The sequence below is a fragment of the Mustela nivalis genome (genome assembly GCF_964662115.1).
Source record: "Mustela nivalis genome assembly, chromosome: X".
In the NCBI taxonomy this organism is placed as follows: Eukaryota; Metazoa; Chordata; class Mammalia; order Carnivora; family Mustelidae; genus Mustela; species Mustela nivalis.
Genome location: NC_139040.1, coordinates 122,569,762 through 122,593,853, shown reverse-complemented (window position 1 = coordinate 122,593,853; position 24,092 = coordinate 122,569,762). Strand labels below are relative to the sequence as shown.

Below are 24,092 nucleotides of genomic sequence, written 5' to 3'. Positions count from 1 at the left end.
TGTTACTACGTTTGATAGAGCCACTGACTTCCCTAAATCTGTTCTCATTTTGCATAGTTCTTTTTTCTCTCTTTTGTTCATCTTGATTATTTTCCATTTCTGTCCGAGGTCACTAATTCATTCCTTTACTTCTTTCTGTCAAGTGTGTTTCTCATTTTGTTTATTGAGCCCTTTGTCTCTGCTTTGTTATTCCTTATCTCTGTGTTAATGGTCTCATGGATGCCTTCCACTCTTTTCTTAAGTCCAGTGAGTATCCTTGTGATCATTGCTTTAAATTCTCCATTGGGGGCGCCTGGATGGCTCAGTCAGTTGAGCATCTGACTCTTGGTTTCTGCTTGGATTGTGGCCTCAAGGTCATGGGATCCAGCCCCTTGTTGGGTTCCACGCTTGGCGTGGAGTCTGCTAGGATTCTCTCTCTCTCTCTCTCCCCCTCCCTCCCTCTGCCCCTACCCTTGCTCACACTGTCTCTCTAAAATAAATAAATCTTTTTAAAAAATAAAAATAATTAAATAAAAATAAATTCTCCACTGGACATGTTACTTGTATCTGTTTCACTTAGATCTCTGGCCGGGGCCTTGTCCTAGTCCTTCATTTGGGGCAAATTCCTCTGTCTCCTTTTTTCCACGTCCTCTATGCCCATTTCTGTATGTTAGGAGAGGCAGCTTCATCTCCTGTTCTTGAGGGTAATGGCTTTGTGAAGAAGAGGTCCTGCAGTGGCCTGCTGTATAGTATCTCCTGTTCCCCAGGGTCTGGCACTTCTGGGAGTGTCTCCAGTTTGTGCTGTGTGGGCTCCGCTCTTGTGTCCTGTCCACTTTACCCTTCAGGCCAGTCATCTGCAGAGGCTCTTTTTGCCTGCTATGGGCCGTGTTTGGTGCCTGGCCTTAATGTAGCCCATTGTAACTAGTCATGCTCTGGTCTGTTTGTGAAGTGAGACCTGTTGGTGCTGCCACAGGATCTGAGGCCTCACAAAACTCCTGGGTCAGGAGATGCAGTGTTGGCAAGGGTTTGGGCCAGTCTTCTCGGGGAGGGAGCCTGCAGACCTGGGGCTAAGGCAGCTGTGACTGGGAAGGGCCTTTCTTCTAGAGCGTATGGGTGTGGAAGAGCTTAGGTGTAAGCAAGTTAGGTAGCAGGTGTCCCTGCTATGCTGGTTCCTGCAGGTGGCCCTGGGCTTATGCTGAGGGGTGGGCAAGTGAAATAGTATCAGCCAGTTTCTTTGTTACCTGAGGGGTCTCTCCATGAATGCTGCCTGTCTGGGACTTGCTCCCAAGGTGAGCAAATAACCTCCATACTGTGTGCCCCGGGCGTTCTTGAGATCTCTGTTTCTACACTGTGTATCAGTGGGCTGTTGGTCCTTCCTTCTCCCCAAGAGCAGCCCCAGTGTCCTCTGAGCTCTCCCAGAGCCAAGCACACTGACATTTAAAACTCTAGGCTTTGGGGCACCTGCATGGCACAGTCATTAAGCATCTGCCTTTGGCTCAGGTCATGATCCCAGGGTTCTGGGATTGAGCCCCAGATCAGGCTCTCTGCTCTGTGGGAAGCCTGCTTCTCCCTCGCCCACTCCCCCTGCTTGTGCTCCCTCTCTTGCAGTGTCTTTCTCTGTCAAATAAATAAGTAAAATCTTAAAAAAAAAATTAAACTCTAGGCTTTAAGTCTTACTGATTGCAAGAACTCGAGAAATTCAGACCCTCTCGCTTTCCAAGCCAGTTGCTAGGGGGGTTTTGTTGTCCCCGCATGCGTCCCTGTGTGCTAGTCTGTCTCTTGCCCTTCTCCATGACCAAGGCTCCATCCCCACTGTGGCAGCCATAATCTGTTTCTTTCCCAAGCCAAGTCTCTGTATTGCCTACCTTCTTCAGTGTGGCTTCTTCTCTACCTTTACTTGTGGAGTTTGTTCTACCAGTCTTCAGAGAGGTTTCTGGGACATTTTAGGATGATTTGATAGTTATCTAGTTGTATTTGTGGGACGAGGCAAGCCTTAGGGTTCTTCTACTCTGCCACTGGTCTTCCAAGATCTCTCTTGAGAAAGAATAGTCTCTTTAATAATTGAATATCCTGGGGCGCCTGGGTGGCTCAGTGGGTTGAGCTGCTGCCTTCGGCTCAGGTCATGATCTCGGGGTCCTGGGATCAAGTCCCGCATCAGGCTCTCTGCTCAGCAGGGAGCCTGCTTCCCTTCCTCTCTCTCTCTGCCTGCCTCTCTGCCTACTTGTGATCTCTCTCTCTCTCTCTCTCTCTCTGGCAAATAAATAAATAAATAAATCTTTTTAAAAAATTGAATATCCATATTCAAAAGAATGAAGTTAGATCTCTGCCTCCCTTCATATGCAAAAAGAAGCTCGAAGTGGATCAGAGACCTGAACGTAAGGGTTAGAATTATAAAGAAGAAACCATAGGAGTAAATATTTGTGGCCTTGGATTAGGCAGTGGTTTCTTGATATGACACCAAAAAAGCACAAGCAACAAAAGAACAGATAGACTGGACTTCATTAAATTTAAAATTTTGTACTCCAAAGGACAAGGCCTCAGAATGGAATAAAATATTTACAAATCCTGCATCTGATAGGGGACTTACATCTAGAATATATAAGTAGCTTTTACAGCACAACAATAAAAAGACAAATGGCCCAATTAAAAGGGGCAAAAGATTAGAATAGGCATTTTTCCAAACCCGATATGCAAATGGACAATAAACACATAAAAAGATGCTCAACATCATTAGTTATTAGAGAACTATAAGTGAAAACCAAATGAGATATTACTTCATACCAACGAGGGTGACTGTAATCAAAAAGTCAGTAACAGGTGTTGAGGATATGGAGAAATTGGAATCCTCATACGTTACTGGTGAGAATGTAAAATGGTGCAGCCACTCTGGAAAGGAGTTTGGCAGTTCCTCAAAAAGTTAGAATTACTTTATAATCCAGCAATTCCATTTGTAAGTATGTTCCCAAGAGAATTGAACAGATATGTCTACATAAAAACTTGTACACAGATGTTCATAGCAGTATCAGCCATAACAGTAAAAAGTGGAAACTGCTGAAATGTTTCTCAGCTGATGAATGGATAAACAAACGTTGTAGATCCATAAAAGGGAAAATTATTCAGCCATAAAAAGGAATTAAATACCGATACATGCAACATCATCGATGACCCGTGAAAGCATGCTGGGTGAACAAAGCCAGTAAAAAGGCCCCACATGTGGTATGATGGCATTTATGTGGAATACCCAAAATAGGCAAATCCAGAAAGTAGATTAGTGGTTGCCAGGGAATGGAGTAGGGAGGATAAGGAGAGTTTGCTGATAGGCAGGGACTTCCTTTTGGTGTTAGAAACATGTTCCAAAATTAGATCGTGGTGATGGTTATACAACCCTCTGAATATACTAAAAACCTTTGATGGGCATACTTTAAAAGGATGAGTTTTATGATATGTAAATTATATCTCAACAAAGCTGTTATAAAAAATCTGATTTAGCACTTTGGTTAATTCAAGTAGCATAGCTTCCAACATGTCAACGCACAGACTTTTAAAATTGAAATTAATGAAAATGTAAATCTTATGTAAAATTTAAGCATAATTAGCCAAAGTAAAAATGCAGTTTTCTGAACCACTATATAATTTTTATCATACTGTTTTATTTCCTCGTTTTTTTCATTGATGCTTTTGCAAATTAATGCAGGATTCTTTTAATTTCTTTAAAATGTGTTCAGAATGTCAGAATGGAAACAAGGTTTAAAGAAATTAAGTATAAATTAGAATAGCATGAAAGAACAAGATTGTTATTACTAACCAGCTGTGTTTGATAGTGGTGTATTCTTGTAGATTCCAGAAATAAGATCCTCACCGTTATATAAGCCACAGGGCTTGGGAGAAAGACTGAGAAGCTTAGGGTTCGGATGAAATCTGAGTTTAGCTCAAACCCATGAGGAAGGCTACTTCCTTCTCTTGTTGACTTCCCATTTGGGAAGGTTTTTCAGGTTGGGGGTTGATCAGGAGTATAAGGAAAAATTACTCTTTCCATTCTATTGTGCAGTTATTCCTCAAACCACAGTGCTATTTGATTCCATGTCTGGGAGTCTTAGTAGTGGGGATCATTGACAGATTTGCACAGAGGCCAGAACCTTGATAAGTTTCTTGATGCACATCAAGGTAATTTCATCTTCCTGCATCTTCCTGGAGCACTTGAAACCCAAAACAGTCGCAATGTAAATGCCGACAGGGATTAGTGAATGTTAATTATCATACCACGGAAAGATACATATTAACAGAGTTTTGCCCAAACTAATTTCAGAAGACCTACATTAGCACATGGAGTAGATTGAGAAAGAGAATGAATTTAATGAAGTGACTGTTTTTTCTTTAGCTGCTTTCAAAATTGTGAAATCCTGGCTTGGTCCGGAAGCAGTGAGTTTGTTGAAGTTTACCAGTAAAAGTGACATCCAGGACTATGTCAGTGTGGAGTACCTGCCTCCCCACATGGGTGGGACTGTAAGTATCGTCCTTGAAACGTGTTTCTAAAATAAGACTGCATCATGGCACACTAGGCTGCCATTGGCGCATTCTTTCCTTAAGGAAAAAGAAAAAGCAGTATCCTAACATCCAGAGAAAGATCATAGATACTCCAAAATAACACCAATATAGACATTTTTATATAAGTTTTCAAGTTGTTCAGTTTTCATTTTGAGTACGTTTTGTATTTACATGGTTCTAAACTGAAAAATATTTGGTATTCAGTACAAATATTAGGAAACAATATTCCGTAGAAAGGCTTTCTACTGCTATCCCAGTCACTCTGTTCCTCTGCCCAGTTCTATGTCTTATATTTATTTCCATGAATCTGTATCGCCCATGTAAGCAATGCAGGATATATGTAATACATATAAGCAAAGATGTATGTAATTCTTCCTCCCTCCCATCTCTTTTAAACAAGTAGTGTATTTTTACACCATTGTGCATCCTCCTTTTTTCTTTACAACATGTCTTAGAGATCATTCCAGATCAGTATGACAAACTGTTTTACTCTTCTTTATGGTGACATAGTATTCCTGTATCTAGAGATGAACCATAAATTATTTAATTGGTAACCATGAGTTACTGAATTTTTTTCATGTGCCTTTAGTTTGCTTCCATTTGTTTACTGTTGAACAGTCTTTTTAATTTAAATGATCATATATAAGTTTTTTGAAATGGTTTTGCTACTTACAAATAAGAGACCAGGAATAAGTAGGTCTATGTTAAATTTTTAATACTACATAACAGTGAAACATACGGTGATAATGATTTTTCTTCTAAACTATGAGAGCCTGTGGATTTGGTGTGCTTTGGGTTAACTTGATTGATAATATTTCAGTTGTTTGATTTTTACAATCTACTACATATACCGTCTTACCTGGTATAATTGTATTCAACCAGAATCAAGTGACTAGCAAGATAGAAAGTTTTGGTATGTCCTTTTGTCTTCTTTGATTAGAAGAAACTTGAACCAATATTTTTACATTGAAATTTGCAACTTTCCTATTTTGAGGTTTTGTATTTTACATTTTTTTTTTTTTTAAGATTTTATTTATTTATTTGACAGAGAGAAATCACAAGTAGATGGAGAGGCAGGCAGAGAGAGAGAGGAAAGCAGGCTCTCTGCTGAGCAGAGAGCCCGATGCGGGACTCGATCCCAGGACTCTGAGATCATGACCTGAGCCGAAGGTAGCGGCTTAATCCACTGAGCCACCCAGGCGCCCCTGTATTTTACATTTTAATAGCAGAACACAGTATGGTTCATTTCAGGTACTACCTTTAAATGAGCTAGTTGACTGATTTGTTTTTAATAATTTGCCCACAGAATTGTTGTACCTTAAAATTAATGGCATCTAGTAAAAAATATTTTTAGAGGTAGAAAATATCTCCCTTCTCTGTCATTAATGGTGTAGTTTTTTAGGACTAATTTTTCCCCAAAGTAATACATAGACAGCATTTTTTAAAAGCAAACGGTACCAAAAGACTGAAAAGTACAACGGTGTAGTGAAAAGCATGTCTCCCTCCCCACCTTACTCCCCACTGCCACTCTCCAAAGGTAGTCATTCACTGCTTTCCAGGTTTTCTCTCCTGGAGATATTCTGTCCATTTTGTTTTTTCATGTATGTTGTTTTACTGGTTTCCCCACATCATTTGTCAGGTTATACCATACTGATTCTTAGAGGTCTCATTCTTTAAACCACTACAGACTATTCCATTACGTGGATGGAACATACTATATTTTAATCAGTTCTCTTTTAAGGGACTGGTAGTTGTTTCCTAACCTTGCCATTATTAATGATGCTGCAGTGACTAGCCTTGAAAATAACCCTTGGTACATGGGTACAGCAGTGTAAGTAGAAGACGAACTCCTGGAGGTAAAATCATTAGGTCAATGGGTATTCGTACTTTAAATTTTGTTATCTGTGGCCAGTTTCCCTCTAAAAAGATTGTGCTCACTTCCCAATAGTGTGTGGCAATGCTTGAACGACTTCCGTGCCAACATCACATACTCTCATTTTTGTAATCTTTCCCAGTCTTGAGTGCAAAATATTGTGGCTTTACATTTCTGTTATTGTAAGTGGTGTCGAGCATTTTTTCTGATTTAAAAGCGTAGTCTGTTCTTTTTCTGTGAACTCTATCATTTATTTTTTGTTCTGTTCTGACTCTTTTCTCCTTGATTTGTATGTATTAACAAAAGCTTTCTTGTTTCTGATACATGTGGTACATAATTTTCCCAGTTTTGGCTTTAAAAAAACAAACTTGGCTTTTTAGGGGGTTTTCTTGGCAGAGGGTTGTGGGTGGCTGGTTGATTGCTGGGTTTTACTTTTTGCAATTCAGAGATGTTTCATTTTAGCGTGCTTCATTTTTATCAAAGCCTGCTAGGCTTTGTGCTATGATCAGAAAGGTCTTCGTTACTTAGGTTTTGTGTTTTGTTTTCTGTTTTTTAAGCCTGTGTGCTGTTCTGGAGGTTTTTTTGTTTGTTTGTTTTTGTTTTTAAAGCTTACATGGGTTTTAAAAAATACACACTTTTGGAGTGCCTGGCTAGTTCCATCGGATGAGTGTGCTACTCTTGATCTCAAGGTCATGGGCTTGAGCTCCATGTTGAGGGTAGAGATTACTGAAGATAAATAAATAAACCTTAAAAAAAATACACACTTCCAAGATTCTAATCCATCTGAAAATCTTCTCTTGCGAAGAATGAGCTAAAGATCCAGCTCGATGCTTTCACAGATGGCTAGCCACTTGCCCACACCACTTAACTGCGCTTTCCCTTTGTGTTGGGAAATGCTTCCTTTTTTAAAAATTTCACTAATTAAGTCTGGTTTTCTTTTCTGGTGGGTTTTTTTTTGTTGTTTTTTTTTTTTTTTTTTTGGCCAGGAGAATGGATTTTAATTTTACTTAGAGAATTCTTTCTCTGCCCACCTCTTAGCAGGCTGTTACAAAATTCCTTTCCCTTAGGATCCTTTCAAGTATAGCTATCCCCCACTAGTGGATGACGACTTCCAGACACCATTGTGTGAAAATGGGCCTATTGCCAGTGAGGATGAAGCTTCAAGTAAAGAAGACCTAGAAAGTGATGGCAAAGAAACCTTGGAAACAGTTTCTAATGAAGAACAAACAACTCTTCTAAAAAAGGTAATTCTAACACCACCATGGTTTCAAAACCTGCGTCCTGTCCACCACTCTGGAACTAGTTAGGTACATGATTGTGAGTAATTCATTTAACTTGCTGTCCCTCCTCATCTTTGTGAAAAAGAGGAAGGATGGTACTAGCTAACCAGCAGTGTCACTTTGGTGGTTCAAAAGGCTGCTTTCAGGGGCGCCTGGGTGGCTCAGTCATGAAGCGTCTGCCTTTAGTTCAGGTCATGATCCCAGGGTCCTGGGATCGAGCCCCCGCACGGGACTCCCTGCTCAGCGGGGAGCCTGCTTCTCCCTCTCCCGCTTCCCCTGCTTGCGTTGCCTCTCACTGTCTCTCTCTCTCTGTCTCTGTCAAATACATAAAATCTTTTTTTAAAAAAAGGCTGATTTCATGCATTTATATAAAAATTGACAAAGTGTACTTTGAAGGAACTGTTTTATTGAAAATATTTTTGATTTATCTGAGATAAAGTCAAAGTAATTCATTATTTTTTTTTACTCTATTAGTCACCATCCAGTACTTAGTTTTTGATGTAGTGTTCCATGATTCATTGCTGGCGTCTAACACCCAGTGCTCATTGTGATAGGTGTCCTCCTCAGTACCCCTCACTGGACTAGAAATCAGTTTAAAACCTTCTATTTCCTCTATTTCGGTTTTGAAAGGGCACTTAGTTATCTTTTTCAGTCGTCAGGGGCTTGGTAAGAGGGATAAATATGTTACAACTTAGAGCCAAGTTAAGTCTTTACAAGACTGTAAAGGGAAAGACCATGTTATATTTTCTGTGGCGACTTATTTAACTATGCTTTCAAATACATGTTCATGGTCATGTTAATATATGGTAAATACATAATTCAGGTATACTAAACTTATGTTAAAGATTGTAATTTGGATTGAATCACCATAATGTTAACTTTTTGAGCTAATGAACTTCCTGGCTATCAGGATGAAACTAAATTTTTTAATCTTTTCTTTCTTCGTTTTTTGTTTTTTGTTTTTTTTTTTTTTTTTTTGGTCTTTAGATTAACCTAACTGAACATACTTCCAAAGCAGAAGAAAATGAAAAGGTTGATTCCAAAATGAAAGCTTTCAAAAAACCATTGAGTGTGTTTAAAGGGCCTTTATTACACATCAGGTAATCATAGTTGATTTTATTAGCTATGCTTTTATAACCTGTCTTGATTATCTTGAAGGAATTGCAAAATTAAGAAAACTCCTGTACTGTTTTTCGAACTGTGGAAATACAAAATTAAAAGTTATCCAGAGACTCACCTTGGTTTCCATTCATCGTAGATATTGTAGCTACCTTTTTGTTATTTATTCTATTAAATGTGTTTAAAGGGCCCTCATTTCACACCAGGTAATAAAAATGAATATTCATATATTAAGGGTTAATCTGAATGACACATATTTTGTCTCATTTTACTGGTACTCTTTGGCTTGCATAGGTTCAAGGATGCCAGAAATGGCATTGAACTAACCCTTTATCTGTTTGATCTTCTAAAAGCTAAAGCTGAACTAGGAAAATAGGTGTTTTACCAAAGCCAGATTTCAGTACATCTCTATTTTTGTTTCTGGGTTACTCAATCTAAGATTCAGGGTTGTTTGTAATTAACCATTATGTAAAGATCTCTTTCTCACTACTGATTCTTTTCATTGGTAAATCTGTATGGCTTTGTGTTAATACTGCTATAACCAACTTTTCTTAGTGATGATCTAATGTATCATTTCCCATCCATTACTTGAAATCTCTGTGTTTTAAGTATGACTCTTACAAACAGTACAGCTAGACTTTTTAAAAACCTAAAATTCTAATTGAGAAATCTGGTTTGTTTACACATTTTTGATTACTGTTATATTTGGATTTATCTCTACCATCTATGTGTGTTTATGGGGAGTGACGAGGAGGGGGACAACGTATGCATATTCTGCTGGTCCTGGTTTTTCTTTGCCAGTTTCCCCCCTGTGAAATTTGTTTTCCATTTTTCCCTTTACTGGTTGAGGAATTACACACTGTTTTTCCATTGGAAGCCTGTCAAAACCATAGGTCTCGGCTTACCAGTGTGAAGGGTTGGCTGGAAGAGCTGCCTAGGGAGAAAGCCAGAGTAGAGCCAGAGTAGGGCTGCATGTCACAGCACTTCTCCTGCACCGGCACATGGACCCACCTCCACCAGCATCTGTCTCCCCACTATGTCTCAAGACTTTTGAGCTGGTTACTGAGAGCGGTTTTGAGATTCGTGACCTTCTTCTCTTTTCTGTGGTCTATTTCCGATTGGGTTCTAAAAGGAAGGAAGCCAGCATGCTAATTTGTCTTGTCCAGAGTTGGGCAAAGCCCTCCTCAGAAAACACATCTTTAAAAATGTGTGTCCTCCAGATGAATGGCTCTGATATATGTAGACATTCCTGATATAAAACAAATCTACTTAAATATATAGTTTGAAGTGAAGGCCAGTCTAAAGAATTCACCTTTTTATCTAAAACAAAAAAACAGTTCTGCCCATTGTTTGGAGGCACCTGATATATAGTTCGACTAATGTAATTAAACTACACAAACTTTGCTTCAGTCTTTTAGTTTTTCTTTTAGGTCGTGAGTACTACCAGGGCCAGTAATAGTAAAATTTGCATTTTGAGGTTCACTGATTTTACTGCTTAACCATTACTTCCCACCCCAAATTTTATTTTTGTGTTTTTTGTATTCCATAATACTTAGAAAAAGCTGTTTTTATTAAGTAATTACATAAGGAATTATTCTGTGACTTAAATACATCTCTAATGATCTTCCGTTTTAAGTTACGCTTTTCTCTGTTGGAGTAGAAAATTATGCCCCCATCTAATCTCTTTATAATTAAAGTTGCAGCAGCAGTTTCTTCTTTGTTTTGATTATCTGTTACCTTCGGAAGAGTTTAAATGCACCTTAAGATGGTGCTGATTATAGGCTAATTTAGAATATTCCTAATTCTCTCTCCTTTCCTTTTCCTAGTTTGCTTTTGATTCTTGGGGGAAACCACAGGACTTTTAAATAGCATGCAATCAATTAGTACGATTAAAACACAAAATAGATCAGGTAGTTGCTTTGTAATCTTTTCTTTCTTGATGAAATCTCTTTATACAAATGAGCAGCCAATATTAACCAAATACTTTCCTTCCAGCTAATGATTAGATTGTCGTTTGTTCTGAATAATACAAATGCCTTGTATTTTGGTCACCACCTAGCCCAGCAGAAGAACTGTATTTTGGAAGTACAGAATCTGGAGAGAAGAAAACTTTAATAGTGTTGACAAATGTAACAAAAAACATCGTAGCTTTTAAGGTAAATATCAGAAGGATATAAATTCTATGTGGAAATCTGATCTGGGAAGTGATTTCAGACCGTTTAATTGAACAATTGAGAATTTTTTAATTTGCACAGTGTTTTAATGACATTTTTAGGCATGTTCTACTGCCTTCTAGTTTTAACCACATGGCATAGCTTATCTACAGTTTTCCCCTGGATCTGTATCTCAGTCTTTAATGAGCTGTAATAGGCTAATGTCCAAATTAATTCCAGGCCTTAATGTTTGTGGTAAATAAAAAGCCAAGGAAAATCACTCATTATATAGATAATTCATATTAACGGTGAAGAATAAAACTCTAAAATCAAAAGTGCATTTTCCCCCGAGTGTGATATAGTTTGGAATGTACTTTATACTAGATACTAACCCAGTGATTGAGTTTACCACTGCCCCATAATGTGTTATTTCCTTAAATCTTTTTAATTTAACCACTAAGATGTTCTGGATGTTCTTTGAATATCTAATGTGTTTTAATATATGAATGCTATTAAAACATGTCCTCGTCCACAGGTTTTTTTAATTTTTAATTTGCATTAAAGTTAAGAAATCACCAGACACAAGATATTTCATAGATTTTTTTTTTTTTAATTTAAAAGGAAGGCTAAGTGAGACTAGATTGAGATACTGTTTTCCTGTTAATGGGGAAAGATACATTCTATGCCTAACCACCGTGGTTGTTTTGTAGACTTTTATTAACTGTTAACTTTTTCCATCTCATTTTTAAGCCATTTATCCCCTAGAAGCACTTTTCTTATGTTACTAGTTACTATAGGACTAGTATAATTGTAATCATAAATGCATAATTGTAAATATAATTGTAATTACAAACAGGTGAGAACAACTGCTCCAGAAAAATACAGAGTCAAGCCGAGCAACAGCAGCTGTGACCCTGGTGCATCAGTTGATATAGTTGTGTCTCCACACGGGGGTGAGTGGTGGCCTCAGAGGGTGTGCGGGGGGCGGGGGGGGGGGGTACCTGGGCTGGGGGGATTAGTAGAGCCAGACTAGAATCTAGAAATCAGCTGTCAACAAGTCACCTCATTGCACTCTAGGCATCTATTTTCTCATGTGTAAAATGAGATAGGTCCATGGGTCTCGTTAAAATTTTTGTAAATATTGTATTTCTCTGACAGAGAGAGCAAGCATAAACAGGGGGAGCAGCAAGTAGAGAGAGGGAGAAACAGGGAGCCCAGTGCAGGACTGGATCCCAGAACCCTGAGATCGTGACCTGAGCCAATGGCAGATGCTTATCCAACTGACACCCCCCCCCCGTGCCCCTAAAGTTGTTTATTGAAACTGATGCCAGTTTAAATTGAATTTTTTAGAAACTCCCCCTTTCTAGAAAAATATTTTCTTTAAGGTACTTCCATACTATTTTTCCATTGTGTTCAAGAATATAATGCCTTAAACCCTGTGTCCAACCCTTTGTAAACGTTCTTGTTTATATATTAAGTTATATAGTAAGTTATCCTTTTGGAATACAGGTTTAACAGTCTCTGCCCAAGACCGTTTTTTGATAATGGCTGCAGAAATGGAACAGTCATCCGGCACGGGCCCAGCAGAATTGACTCAGTTCTGGAAAGAAGTTCCCAGAAACAAAGTGATGGAGCATAGGTATGCTTTTCACTCACAGACTCTCAAATGTGATGGGAAGAATCAGAGAGAGAGAACTGCCTGCATGGACAGGCAGGGGTCTCTTTATTCTCACATTTGGCAGACATTTAGGCTTCTGGGGTGACCTCAAGCTCTACAGAGCTCTGGGGTGCCCAGGTGAAGGTGAGTGCAGTTTCTCCAGGAGCTCGCTAATAGACTTGCTTCCAGGCCAGTCCAAGAATCTGGATGTGTCAGAATTACAAACATAGATCGCTCTGTCCCAGCAGTTCCTTTGTAGGCACACTTGTCTTGGGTACTAGAATGTGTGTGTTGCAGCATTGTTTGTACTAGTGAAAAATGGGAAAGAACAAACCTAATGACCCCCGGTAAAGTAACAGGAAAATGCACTTGAATCTGTAGCTATACAAAATAGTGTGGTAAATCCATATGTCAAGCAATGGAAAAATTCCTTTGATACATTAGGAGGAAAAGCCTGTGAGGTGGTTTTATTTTGGAGTGTACCCGTTCTGCCTCCCAGGGGGCCACTCTTCAGTGTTTGGGAATGCTGTTCATGATCACAGTTGGGCACTGGGGGACTGTGGCATCCAGCAGTTAGAGACCAGAGACGCTGCTAAACATCCCCCAAGACCAGGAACTGGCTCAAAATGTCAATAGTGCCTAGATAGAGGATTCTCGATGGTGGGTGGTTTTTGTAGGACCTGAAGGGTACGAGAGAGTAAGCCACATCAATAACCGGAAAAAGTGCTTTCCATGTAGAAGGAACCACAACTGAAACAGGAATGTGCTTGGCCTGTGTAAGTTCCAGCAAGGAGGTAAATGTAGCTTGAATCTAGTCAGGGGGGCTGAGGGAGACAGTGTGGAGATGAGGTCAAAGAAGCAGTAGGTGACCAGAGTGAGGACGTCTGATTTTGAGAGGAAAATCTATCAGTTGGTAGTAAGCAGAGTCAGGAAGTGATTTGGCTTTTTCTTTTTTTAAGGGCTTATTCGGGGGGCCATGTTGAAAACAGACTCTAGGCAGACACAGGTGAAAGCGTGATATTGAGTTAACACGCATAGCTTGTGCTGCCAGCCTGCGCCGTTCTAAGTGCTTTACTCTGATTTATTCACTCCGTCATTCAAATGACCCTAGGAGGTAGGTAGTTCTTTGTCCTCCTTGATAAATGAGAAGCTGGGAAACCTTGTAATGGTCGTGGCCGAGTGAAATCTTCAAAAGGAATTTTAAAAATACAGATGCAGCTGGCACACACAGGTGAAAGGGTCCAGGGTAAGAAGAAAGCTGGAGAGGCGGGCAGGGCCCAGAGGAGGAGCTCGGTCGCCATGGTGAGACCCACGGGAGAGCGGCAGCCGGACCCGATTCACCTTTGTCAGGATCACTGCAGGCTTGTTCACAGACCGGAGGAGGATAGGCGTGGGCCTGGGAAGACCAGTTTCATTTCAGTTGCCCCAGCCTGGAGGTATAGTTGGTGGCCAGAGGTAGACGTAGGTGAGCTGTGTTCTCCAAGTCTAGGAAAGCATGTTGGACAAAAAAGGAAGAGACCAGTGCTAGTAAGTACTGCCATCCTGCCAAGAAGGATGAGGTGTGAGCAGTGGCCATTGGTGACCTCACAGAGGTCATCACTGACAGCAGAGGGAGCATTTTCAGTTGGCAGGAGCCAGGTTCTCAAGAAATCAATGCGAGGAGACCATCCTAGAGGTTTGGCTTCTTGGCGGAAGGAAGAACGTGGTGTTGACAAAGGGTCTCTTTGGCGCAGGTCTGTCAATGACAGGTCTTGTCCCTTCAGCTTTCTCGGGAGTTTCACTCAAGCCAAGGTAGGGATCAGTTTTAGTCCAGAAAAAGGAAGGAACACAGATACACATTAAGGCTCGTGGTGGGCTTGACTTGTTTTTAGATGGAATAGTTACATATCTACATGTCCATATCATAACAGGGTCTACTTACCCCTTATCAAGAGTTCTTTTTTCTCAAAGTCATGGCTATGAAAACAAATGGAAAGAATAAGTAAGTAACACTGGTATAAAAGACATATTACTTTGAAGTTCTTATCAGACAGTCCCTCAGAAGCGGGTTTGGGTTTTTTTTTTTTTTTTTAATCCATTCCTCCTGGTTTGGTCTTCTGTAAGTCAGGAGAGGGTGACTTATCTCACAGAGGGAGCCTCGGTGGTTTGGTACGGAAGGCCCAGATACAGCACCGATTCCCATCTAGAAAGGGTGGTTTCCTTCAAGTAGTAAGATGGGATGAAGTCTAAGGAACACAAAAAAAAATGGCCCTGAGTTATGGAGCGGTATCTATAATTGCTTGTGTTATTATACATACATTAAGAAGCAGAAGAGGTAGGGAAGGGAAAATAATTTTGTCTCTTCCCACCTTAAATACCATCATCTCCAGCAAAAGACAAAAGAAAAGTGGCAGGGGACAGGGGAGCCAGTTAGGAGAGGTTATCAGGAAAAGCTCAGTAAACAAGGGTAAGGTTATTACCTTACGGTCTTCCTGTCTTCTCGAAGACCCTGAGCCGGCCAAGGTAAGAGACCTACCTTACTCACCTGGTAAGGCTGTCCAAAATCCTATAAGCAAGGTTGCGGGTCCATTTTTCCTTTCCAAGTCAACCTTAGTTCCTTAAAGTTGGCTGGTCATACTTGGTTTTATTCGTATTATTTTCAAATATGACATTACAGTCAAAGCCTTGGTAATACAACCATGCTTCCAGTTGTGTCCTAATACAACAAGAACAGGTGCTTATGCAAAAACAAAACAAAACAACTCTGTTTCCATAAAAGAATACTAAGTTTCTGAATTTTGGAGGAAGTTTCAGTTCTGCTCATAAATGTATAGTTTACAAAATTGCGGTCAATCATAGATAGCTTAGGAGAAAAGAAAAAACATAGATAGCTTAAATCTGGAAAAAAAACAAACATTAAAGAACTATCAGTAAAAAAAAAGTACAGTCATCAGTTCATTCAACTGCATGTTATTCATTCCTGGTCTGTTTGAATCCTCCTTTTTTATTAGTTCTGGAAGTTCTTGCCCAGTTCAGTTTTATGATCTGAAAGTTATTAGAAACCTGTTCTCTGGAGTACTTGTCAGAGTCCTTTCCATGAATCTCTGAACATGAAGCACATTTGCAAAAGGATCGGAGTCAAAACATAGCTTCTCTAAGTGACAAAAAGGCTTAAAAATGGCCATTGTTACAGCTCTGATGAGAGTTCATTGTAATGCTTCTGACAAGGAAATTTGTTTATTTCTGTGACATACAGCAGTGTAGATACTAACTGGAGTTACAAACCATAACGTTATTCCAGGATATATCCGATTTCTAGGAATTTTATACAATTTCTGGAACACTTACGATAATAATATATCTATACAAATATAATCTGAAGAAGGTATGTAGTATCACTTATCTGACAGTGCTACCCATGTAATTTAACACAGCAAATAAGTCTAATGAGTTTTATATCTCTTTTTATAAGAAGAGAGAACAAATCTTTGTACATGTTCCAGTGGCCCTTGGAAAAATTTCAGAGATAGATCAAGGTCAGAAAAGTCTTTATTTAGAATTTGAGCTGGGGGTTGTCAAAAACATCAGAAGGTTTTAGACAACTGACTAAATGGGATCATCATCATGAAATAATACTTAATTGTCCATTTAACCATAGTGACGATAAAATATCAAAGGCAAATACAGAAAGTTGCAGAGTTGTGAGTAAAACATGGGGAAATCGTCTTCTAAAGATTCAAAGAGCTGAGCTATTGATGAAGATAACGTTGAGCACAGGAAATTATTCTCATAAAACGCCCCATCTCTGCTTTCTAGGCAGATTACTTAAAAGCTACCAAGAAAAGCCTTTTGCAATCTCCTATCAGTAGCTGACTGATAGTCGAAGAAAAGGTTGTCCTTTTAGCAGATGAAATTATTTTTTAGTTTTACATAAGTACACTACTGATACGGAAGCTTATTTGTATAACCTTTATAACAAATTCATTCCGTTTTAGCCAGCTCAACTACACAAAGTAAAATTTTCTTTCTTTCCAACTGCCTATATGCATTTAGTTTGTCCTTTATTATCTTCCCTATTCTGAAATAACCAGCTTTGATGTAGGAGAAAGTTACTTTCATTCCACTTAACGAAAATACATGTCCATATTTCATACCTTTCCTCGGCCAAAAACACATTCTATTTTCGCTGCACATGGAGTTAGTTGTTTCTATTATTTCTAGTAATTACATACATGAATTAGAATTCTTAACCCTTAGAACCCATCGTTTCTAGTGACAACTAAGTGGTAAGCAATTGTGATCTGTTAACACCAGCATTCTGTAGATTGGTAAATCCTTCCCCACAGTACAGTTTTTCAGTGTGGCACAAGATATGTTTACTAACTGACTCAGTATTTGTAGTTCCTCTGTAGTAAGAAGCCAAAAGTAGATAAACCAATGTTCAGTAATTAATGTTTCAGTATTTCATCTTACTTGGAAACAATCTAGTCAGTCTGTGAATTTCCCGTTTAACTTAGCAAATCTAAAGTTTCGAGTTACCAAGCAGATTGGAGAACCTGTTTTTAAGTAGACTTCACCTAAAAACGTTTACCAGCTTATGTCTAAATCACTTGCTTCCAACAATTATGCTTGAATACTCATGCCAGCTTCGTGAAACATCGGTCAGCCAGCATCCCAGGCTGTTTTTCATGCTGGCAAATTACGTAACCGACATAACATGAACCTTTTAGAGCAGGTAAACGCCAGAAAAAAAAAAGTTGCCTGTCTACATTACATCTAATACTGTAACTTTGAAGACATGCCTATTTTAATTAAACCAAGAAACTTAGCTTTTATTGTACCTAGGATTAATCTATATCACATGAACTTGAAAGACACTTAGGTTAGTTTCTATATTTCTAAGAGGTTTAGGAATACTTAATTTGATAAATGCTTATTTTCCTTTAAGCCAGTCAAAGAGCACTTTTACAAATTCGTTTTTGCAATACCATCCCGCGTTGGAAAAATATTACACGACTATAACATACATATGTAGACACACACAAACATGCAGATAGAGACCTTTTAGCGATAGCTCTAAAATTTTAGCCATTAATCAGGCACAATAACATAAAACCCACTAGTTTATATAAAAGAACATTTAGGTTTAGATTGTGTTTCTGGCAGTTGGAATCCGTTTACTCGCTCAGGTGACTAAAAGCTTGTTTTGTTTTTTCATTTGCCAAAATACCAAATTAACTCCCTTTTCTCCTTCCAGTGAAAATCCCTTCCCTAACATCTGTATTTAAGAGAGGTAGCAGTCAGGTCCTAGAGAAGATAGGGTAGAAAATCTGTCCCTCAAAGGCACAGAGTAAGTGTCCAGGATTTTTTTTTTTCCTAGGAATTCCGGGGATATCTATATGCCTATCATCAGATGTCTAAAGTAATTTGTTTGTGTTCCTTCTTTTTCTTAAGCACAGGACAGTTCTGTTTCCAACATCCTGAGCTTTTACAGTACCTACAGGTATTTTGAGAGGACTGAGGGAGGTTTCAGCTTTGGTAAGGTTAGATGGACTTTGAATGGCTTCAGTGTTGCATTTAAAAAGTTTCCCCCCCCCTTAAAGGCCTTTGTGGAATACTTGATATAAACTTTTTAAAAGTATTCCACAAAGGCCTTTAAGAGGGGAGGGAAACCTGTACTATTGCTTCTAACAGCTCCCAAACATGGGCCTTCAGCCAGTCTATTTCCTGAACATTTGTAGGAGGGCCTAGGAGAAATTCTGCTCATGTTGTCAGTGAGGACAGTCTTCCACAGGGGAGCTAATTGGCTTGTCTGACAACTACAGTATAATCATGGGTGGGAAGAACAACCCTTCGCGGCCAGTCGCGGTCCCTGTGAGTGGTGAGTGAGTGGCTACTCATCCGTGTACCTCTTCTCTATGTTTGGTACCGATCTTCTGAACATGGAGGTGAAAAGAACTTCATAATGTCCTCTAAGGGAGGCCCTCAGGCTAGTGGCCAGACTCCTTCATATTCTCCTTTCAACTTGGTCTTTCCAGAGATAGCACTAAGACCGTTGTTGAGGGTGAGGGCTCTCTCAGAGTGTTTTGAGAAGCTCCTCCAACTCAAAAGATCCATCATGTGGCATTGACAAGTAGGCTCTTCTATTAATCTCTCTCGTGACTCAAGCCAATAGGCCATTCTGTGGTTTAACCACAGACACAAGAGGCATCCCCAGAGATGGTGCCAAAGCTGCCAAAGATGCCAACGTCACAGGACCCCCGGAGTTAGCATAAGAAAGCAAAGACCTCCCTTGCCCCAAGTGGTAAGAATGGTCCAGCGAAGATGCTAATCTCCAGTTTTCCACAAGAATGTGAGAGGCCTGAGACCCTCTTATCTGTACCATCAGGGAAGGACTTACTGGATTGGACTTTTCCAGACCTAGTGACCACAAAAGCTGAGAGGACAAAGGCCCCTCACGGACTGGGGCCCCTAAGGACAAACTGCCCTGAGGGCTGGCACAGCCGGACGGAGAGGATGCTGCCTGTCCCTTAGTGCCTCAGGTCCCCGGCCTGTTCTGCTCGCTGCCACACACCTGTGTACATATGCACCCTCCAGCTGACAGAGACCAAAAGGAATATTCTCGCTGTTCCCAAAGCCAAGCTCTCAAGACCCAGAGCAAGACGAAAGGAAGACCTCATTTGACCTATTTTCTTCTGCTCATCTAAATTTGGAAAGGAAGGGACAAGGTCAAATTTTGACCCTTCTCTCTCGACCTGGCACCAGAGAGTAGATCCAGGAAAGCGGGCTTAGGTAAGAATTCTTACCTTCGCCGGCCTCTGCCAGTTTTCCAGGCTCCAGTCTGTAGGCTCCCAGGCGAGTACGGTGTCCCAGCAGGTCCCAGCATAGGCTGCCAAAATAGAGGAGAGGAAAAAGAGTGTTTCGTCTCCCGTGCTGGGTTCTTGGCTGAGGCCCCACCCCCTGTAATAAAAGACTAATAGAAAAGCAGAAGTTTAATACCAGGTGTACCTCCTGTATATATGGGAGAGACCTAGGAATACAGGAAAAATCCCCAAAGTGGCCCAAGACACCACCTTAAATACCATCTCCAGCTTAAGACAAGAGGTTGGGGGTAAGGGAGTGCGTTATGGGGGGCTGTCAGGAAGATCACGGTCAGCAAGGGTAAGGTGGTTGGGATGTTAATTGGTCCCTTCTCCATTAAGAGTTCTCAGAGATCTCGGTCATCCCCTCGTCCTGGCAGGGAGAGGAAGACCCCTTACAGGGGGACATTTTAATAAGTTCTGTGTCCTTTGGATTTTCATAGGTTAAGATGCCATATTGTCGAGAGCAGTAAACCAACCACTCTGACATTGAAAGATGGTGCCCTTGCCATGTCCGATAAAACCAGTGAAGATCTTTATCTACAAGTAAGTGTTCTTTCTCCCTAACTAAAACAGAGTTGGTAATGCTAACCAGTGTTAGAAATCCACTTTTTCCCCACCGATATAAGGAAGATCTTAGGCATAGTGGTGAGTTCCTTTTGGAGATGCATTAACTTTTGAAAAGCTCTGGCCATTTTAATTTGGACAAGGTGTATGGTGCCTTGGGGGGCGCCAAAGAATTGGAGCTCACGAGAGGGGTACCATTTCAACTTGAAAAAGATGGAGGGGCCCTTTTTCTGTGTAGCTGGTTTCAGAGCCTCCAGAAAAGGACTTGCTTTGCTCCTTCTCCACTGGAAAAGCCGACCTTTCCCAAACAAGAGTAAGCAGGCACACAGCTGTTCACCAAACAAATGTAACCCCTCGTTGCGTTTCCAGCTCCCAGCTGCTTAGAACAGATGGACCCCATCCTGTAAATGTTTGGATTTCTAATATTCCTGTTTGTCATGCCCATGATTCATGTGCTGTTTTACTGATACCAATCTCTCATCCTTTTTTCCTTCCGTAGCTCAATCGTTTACTAGAAAGCAATAGGAAGCTTGAAGACCAAGTTCAGCGTTGTATCTGGTTCCAGCAGCTGCTGCTTTCCTTAACAATGCTCTTGCTTGCTTTCGTCATCTCTTTCTTCTATTTGTTGTACAGTTAAGGAAGTGGCACTCAAGTAGGAAACCTGGCTCTCTCGATCATTAGCTGGAAAAAGACCCAGAACTTCATGCTACTGAAAGTGTCGCACATCTGTGCTTCCTGAAAGGAAATGTGCAACACTTAGAGGGGGACAAATACGTATCTTCAAAATAAAGTCTGTTCGAATAAGGAAACACTGGAGACATTTGTTAGGAGAGACTACAGCTAGAGGCAGCCCAGTCAAGGCACAGCCGTGTGTAAATTAATACATTAGATATAATTTATTTTTTCCCTTTGATTTGAAGACTTCTAAAGTTTTGTTATATATATACATTAGCTGAACTCAAAAGTGTACGTAACAAGCTTTGTCGCAGCCAATAAATGTCATCTGCTTTTTTTTAAATGACAAAATCATTATAGCTGAGCCGACTTACTAGCTTTTCTATACTATGTATATAGAACATGTATATTGAAAAAAACCATACTTATACAGAGTAATTTCTGTAAACATGACTTTGTAATTTTGAGAATTACTTCCAGATGCTAGTCAATATTCTTCGGGTATGTAAAACTATTTAATGCCAAACCACCTGTAGCCTTTGTTTCTTATCTGTCTTCCTTAACTTAAAGTCTGCCTTTTATTAATCTCGGACTTTTTAATGAACACTCACGTTTAGGTAGAATTTGGGAAACTAAGTCGGGTTGGGTTTTCCTTGCATTCTGTAGGCGGCATGGAGAAGTAAAGTCCTTTCGGTCGCACTTCCCAGTCTTTTTTACTCGGTGTCACCTTGCTTACGGTGGCTGGACACTGACCCGTTTGCTTCAGTTGTTAGAAAGGCCTACTCCCAACCCTGAACCACCTACACCCTCTTTTCTAAGCAAGTTAAAATTTCTTTGAAAAGTTAGTTTTTAAGAGGCAAACCAAGTTCATTTACATTTCAGTTCCTTGGTAGAATCAGCCACAAGAAGGAAACTTGACAAAGACTAGAGGACCTAGAAGCGTTGAGGGGGAAAAAATTGAAACTCAAGTGTCAAGTGTCCATTTCTGAGTGAAAAGTAGAATCATGGTCCACTTGGATCACCTCCAGAGTGGGGCTGATGGGCTTGCTGGATCCTCTCCCCTTGTCACGGTAATCCCAGGGGTAATCCCTGAGAGGATACAGCTCGCAGGACTGCAGAGGTGGAGGAAATTAGTTGGTTTTCTCATTCATGCAGCCAGTTTCAGTCCGTGTTGGTTCACTTGTAAAATCTACTTGCTATGAAAGAAAAAATGAGTCTGCCTGTTAAATAAATGTTGAGTTTTGATGGAGCCATGCTTGGAGAATGTTCTCTTCTAAAGTGTGGTGTGGGCAGCTTTCATCTGGAGAAGCGGAGGATTCCAGAGCTGAGTTGTAAAGCATGATACGATAGAGTCCCCTCAAAAATGGCCTAGAAATAAAACCTTAAAAGGACACTGGTCTGATGCTTTGTCTTAATTTGGGTTTTTCTGTTGCAGTTTGCCAACTCCAGACGTGAAAGTGACTTCAGTACACCCTAAGTACTGGCCATAGGATCTCTGTGTGTGTGCACAGTGGTGTCCCCTTCTGTGTCACATCCCCGGCCTGCCTAGCTTCTAACCCCAAAGTATCTGTGTATGTTTTCTGTTCCTCAGCAAAGACATGAGGAACTCCCTGGTCAGAATTGGAAGCGTGCTGTCCTAACAGTGTCCCTTTAATGTTTCCAGTGAAAATGACATTAACTCACTAAGTTGTTCTTCCCCGATGTCTGGCAGGTTCAATTGAATAACCTATCTTGTTAATGTTTGCGTGTCAATTCAGTGTGATTATGCAAGATGACTGAAAATTAACCATAAAATCAAAGGCTTCTAAACTTTTGGTCTTGTCTTAACTAATCACATATTTACATTCGATTTTCTTCTGTCTCTTATTTCATCACACTTTGTACGATTATTACTAAGGACTCTGATGATAATTTTATTTTTTTATCTTGTCATTGGCTATTCATGAGCAAATTACCAAGGATCAACACCGAGATTTAGATTGTTTTCACTTGAGAATGGAAATTAGTAGACTTTCCACGAAAACATTAATAAACTATCATTAGCTTGATCTGAAAGTAGCCTAAAAATGCAGTTGCGGTTAAACCTAGCCTCAAATTTCATAATAATACCATAACTGTTTTTATATCTTGCCACTAATTTTGACTGGATTTAATAGCACTTTATTGTACAATTGCAAAAAAAAATATATTCCTAGAATTGTTGCCAGTGTAATTTCTCTAATATTCTGGTGCTTTTCATATATTTTCAGTATTTTTATTACTATATTGGTATTTTCTTTGTATAATTGATCAAAAGAACATGTTTTCTATTTTAATATGTTTTAGAAAAATAATTACATTTATGAAATAAATATCATCAGGAAAAACCTCTGGTCTCTAATTGATAAAGCATCTTAAAATCAGGCACACTCTGACCTTTCAAATATCACATTAATTTCTTTTGGACCTGCTTTGCATTTTTATAAGGACAGTGCCGTGAGCTTCCAGAATTACAGTTGTGTTATCGGGTGAACCTGTCCTTCGTGTGTCCCATTTCTCCTCAACCCGGGTCAGGGTCAGGCTACTCTTCAGTAGAGCTCTCTGTAACACTGGACTCAATGTCAGGACCACAAGCTCTGTCATGGAACCTTCTCTAGGCTACCCCACATGAGCCAGAACCACCCAACGTCCTCTCAGTCCTAGTGCACCTTCCTGCCTGACAGGAACCAGCAGGAAGCAGGCTGTGGAGAGACAGCCCTACCTGGCTCCTGGGTCTCGTGGGTGTGGTTAGGGGGGCCCTGAGGATTATTGGTGGGGTCCCCTCCCCCCTGGAAGGTAACCCCCACGTGGCCGCTACCACTCCATAAAAAAATAGAATGAATAGGACAGACCCATCTTCTAAACTGAAAAGGAAGTGAAAACACAAAATGATGAGAGAAATTCAGAACAGAACTACAACAAAGACAAAATGGTGACCTACAAGAAGGAGCACATCTACCTAGGACTGTGAGGACATGCCCTGCTTTCCTAAAGGATACATTTTTCTAGGAAACAAAAGCTCCCACGAGGAAAGTTCCAGCTAATGAAGGGCTGGTTCCTTTACAACCATCGTCTGCTTTGTTCCCTAAGTTTTCACCAACAAGTCAAAGTCCTTGATGTCTGAACAAAATCAGCCCCCAGAAGCACTGGGCTCCCTTTCTCTCCCCACCCGGGGAAGACAGAATGGAAGGTGTCCCATTTGTTGCACTGGAGGCCAAGGTGGTTAGGAGCGAGGGCTCCGCAGTCAGGCTAGCTGGGTGCAGCTGCCCTCTGTGCCACCTGCTGCCTCACAGCAATGGGGATTGGCTTCCTTGGGCCTCAGTTTCCTCGTCTCTGAGGCTGATAAGTCTAGTGCCGCTCTGCAGGACGAGTGTGACAAGGAGGGAA

The 24,092-nt window shown here is 40.3% G+C and overlaps 1 protein-coding gene across 1 annotated transcript in view; it reads left to right on the top strand.

The window, feature by feature from the left end:
- MOSPD2 (motile sperm domain containing 2) overlaps nucleotides 1-23,053 on the top strand; it is a 61,976-nt gene extending 38,923 nt beyond the window's left edge. The window contains exons 8-15 of the mRNA XM_082717021.1: nucleotides 4,358-4,482; nucleotides 7,465-7,641; nucleotides 8,665-8,777; nucleotides 10,856-10,952; nucleotides 11,806-11,902; nucleotides 12,459-12,588; nucleotides 19,889-19,991; nucleotides 20,512-23,053. Coding sequence (XP_082573147.1) covers nucleotides 4,358-4,482; nucleotides 7,465-7,641; nucleotides 8,665-8,777; nucleotides 10,856-10,952; nucleotides 11,806-11,902; nucleotides 12,459-12,588; nucleotides 19,889-19,991; nucleotides 20,512-20,649 — 980 coding nt within the window. The 3' untranslated portion in view covers nucleotides 20,650-23,053. The remainder of the gene's footprint in view (nucleotides 1-4,357; nucleotides 4,483-7,464; nucleotides 7,642-8,664; nucleotides 8,778-10,855; nucleotides 10,953-11,805; nucleotides 11,903-12,458; nucleotides 12,589-19,888; nucleotides 19,992-20,511) is intronic.
- The last annotated feature ends 1,039 nt before the right edge of the window (nucleotides 23,054-24,092 follow it).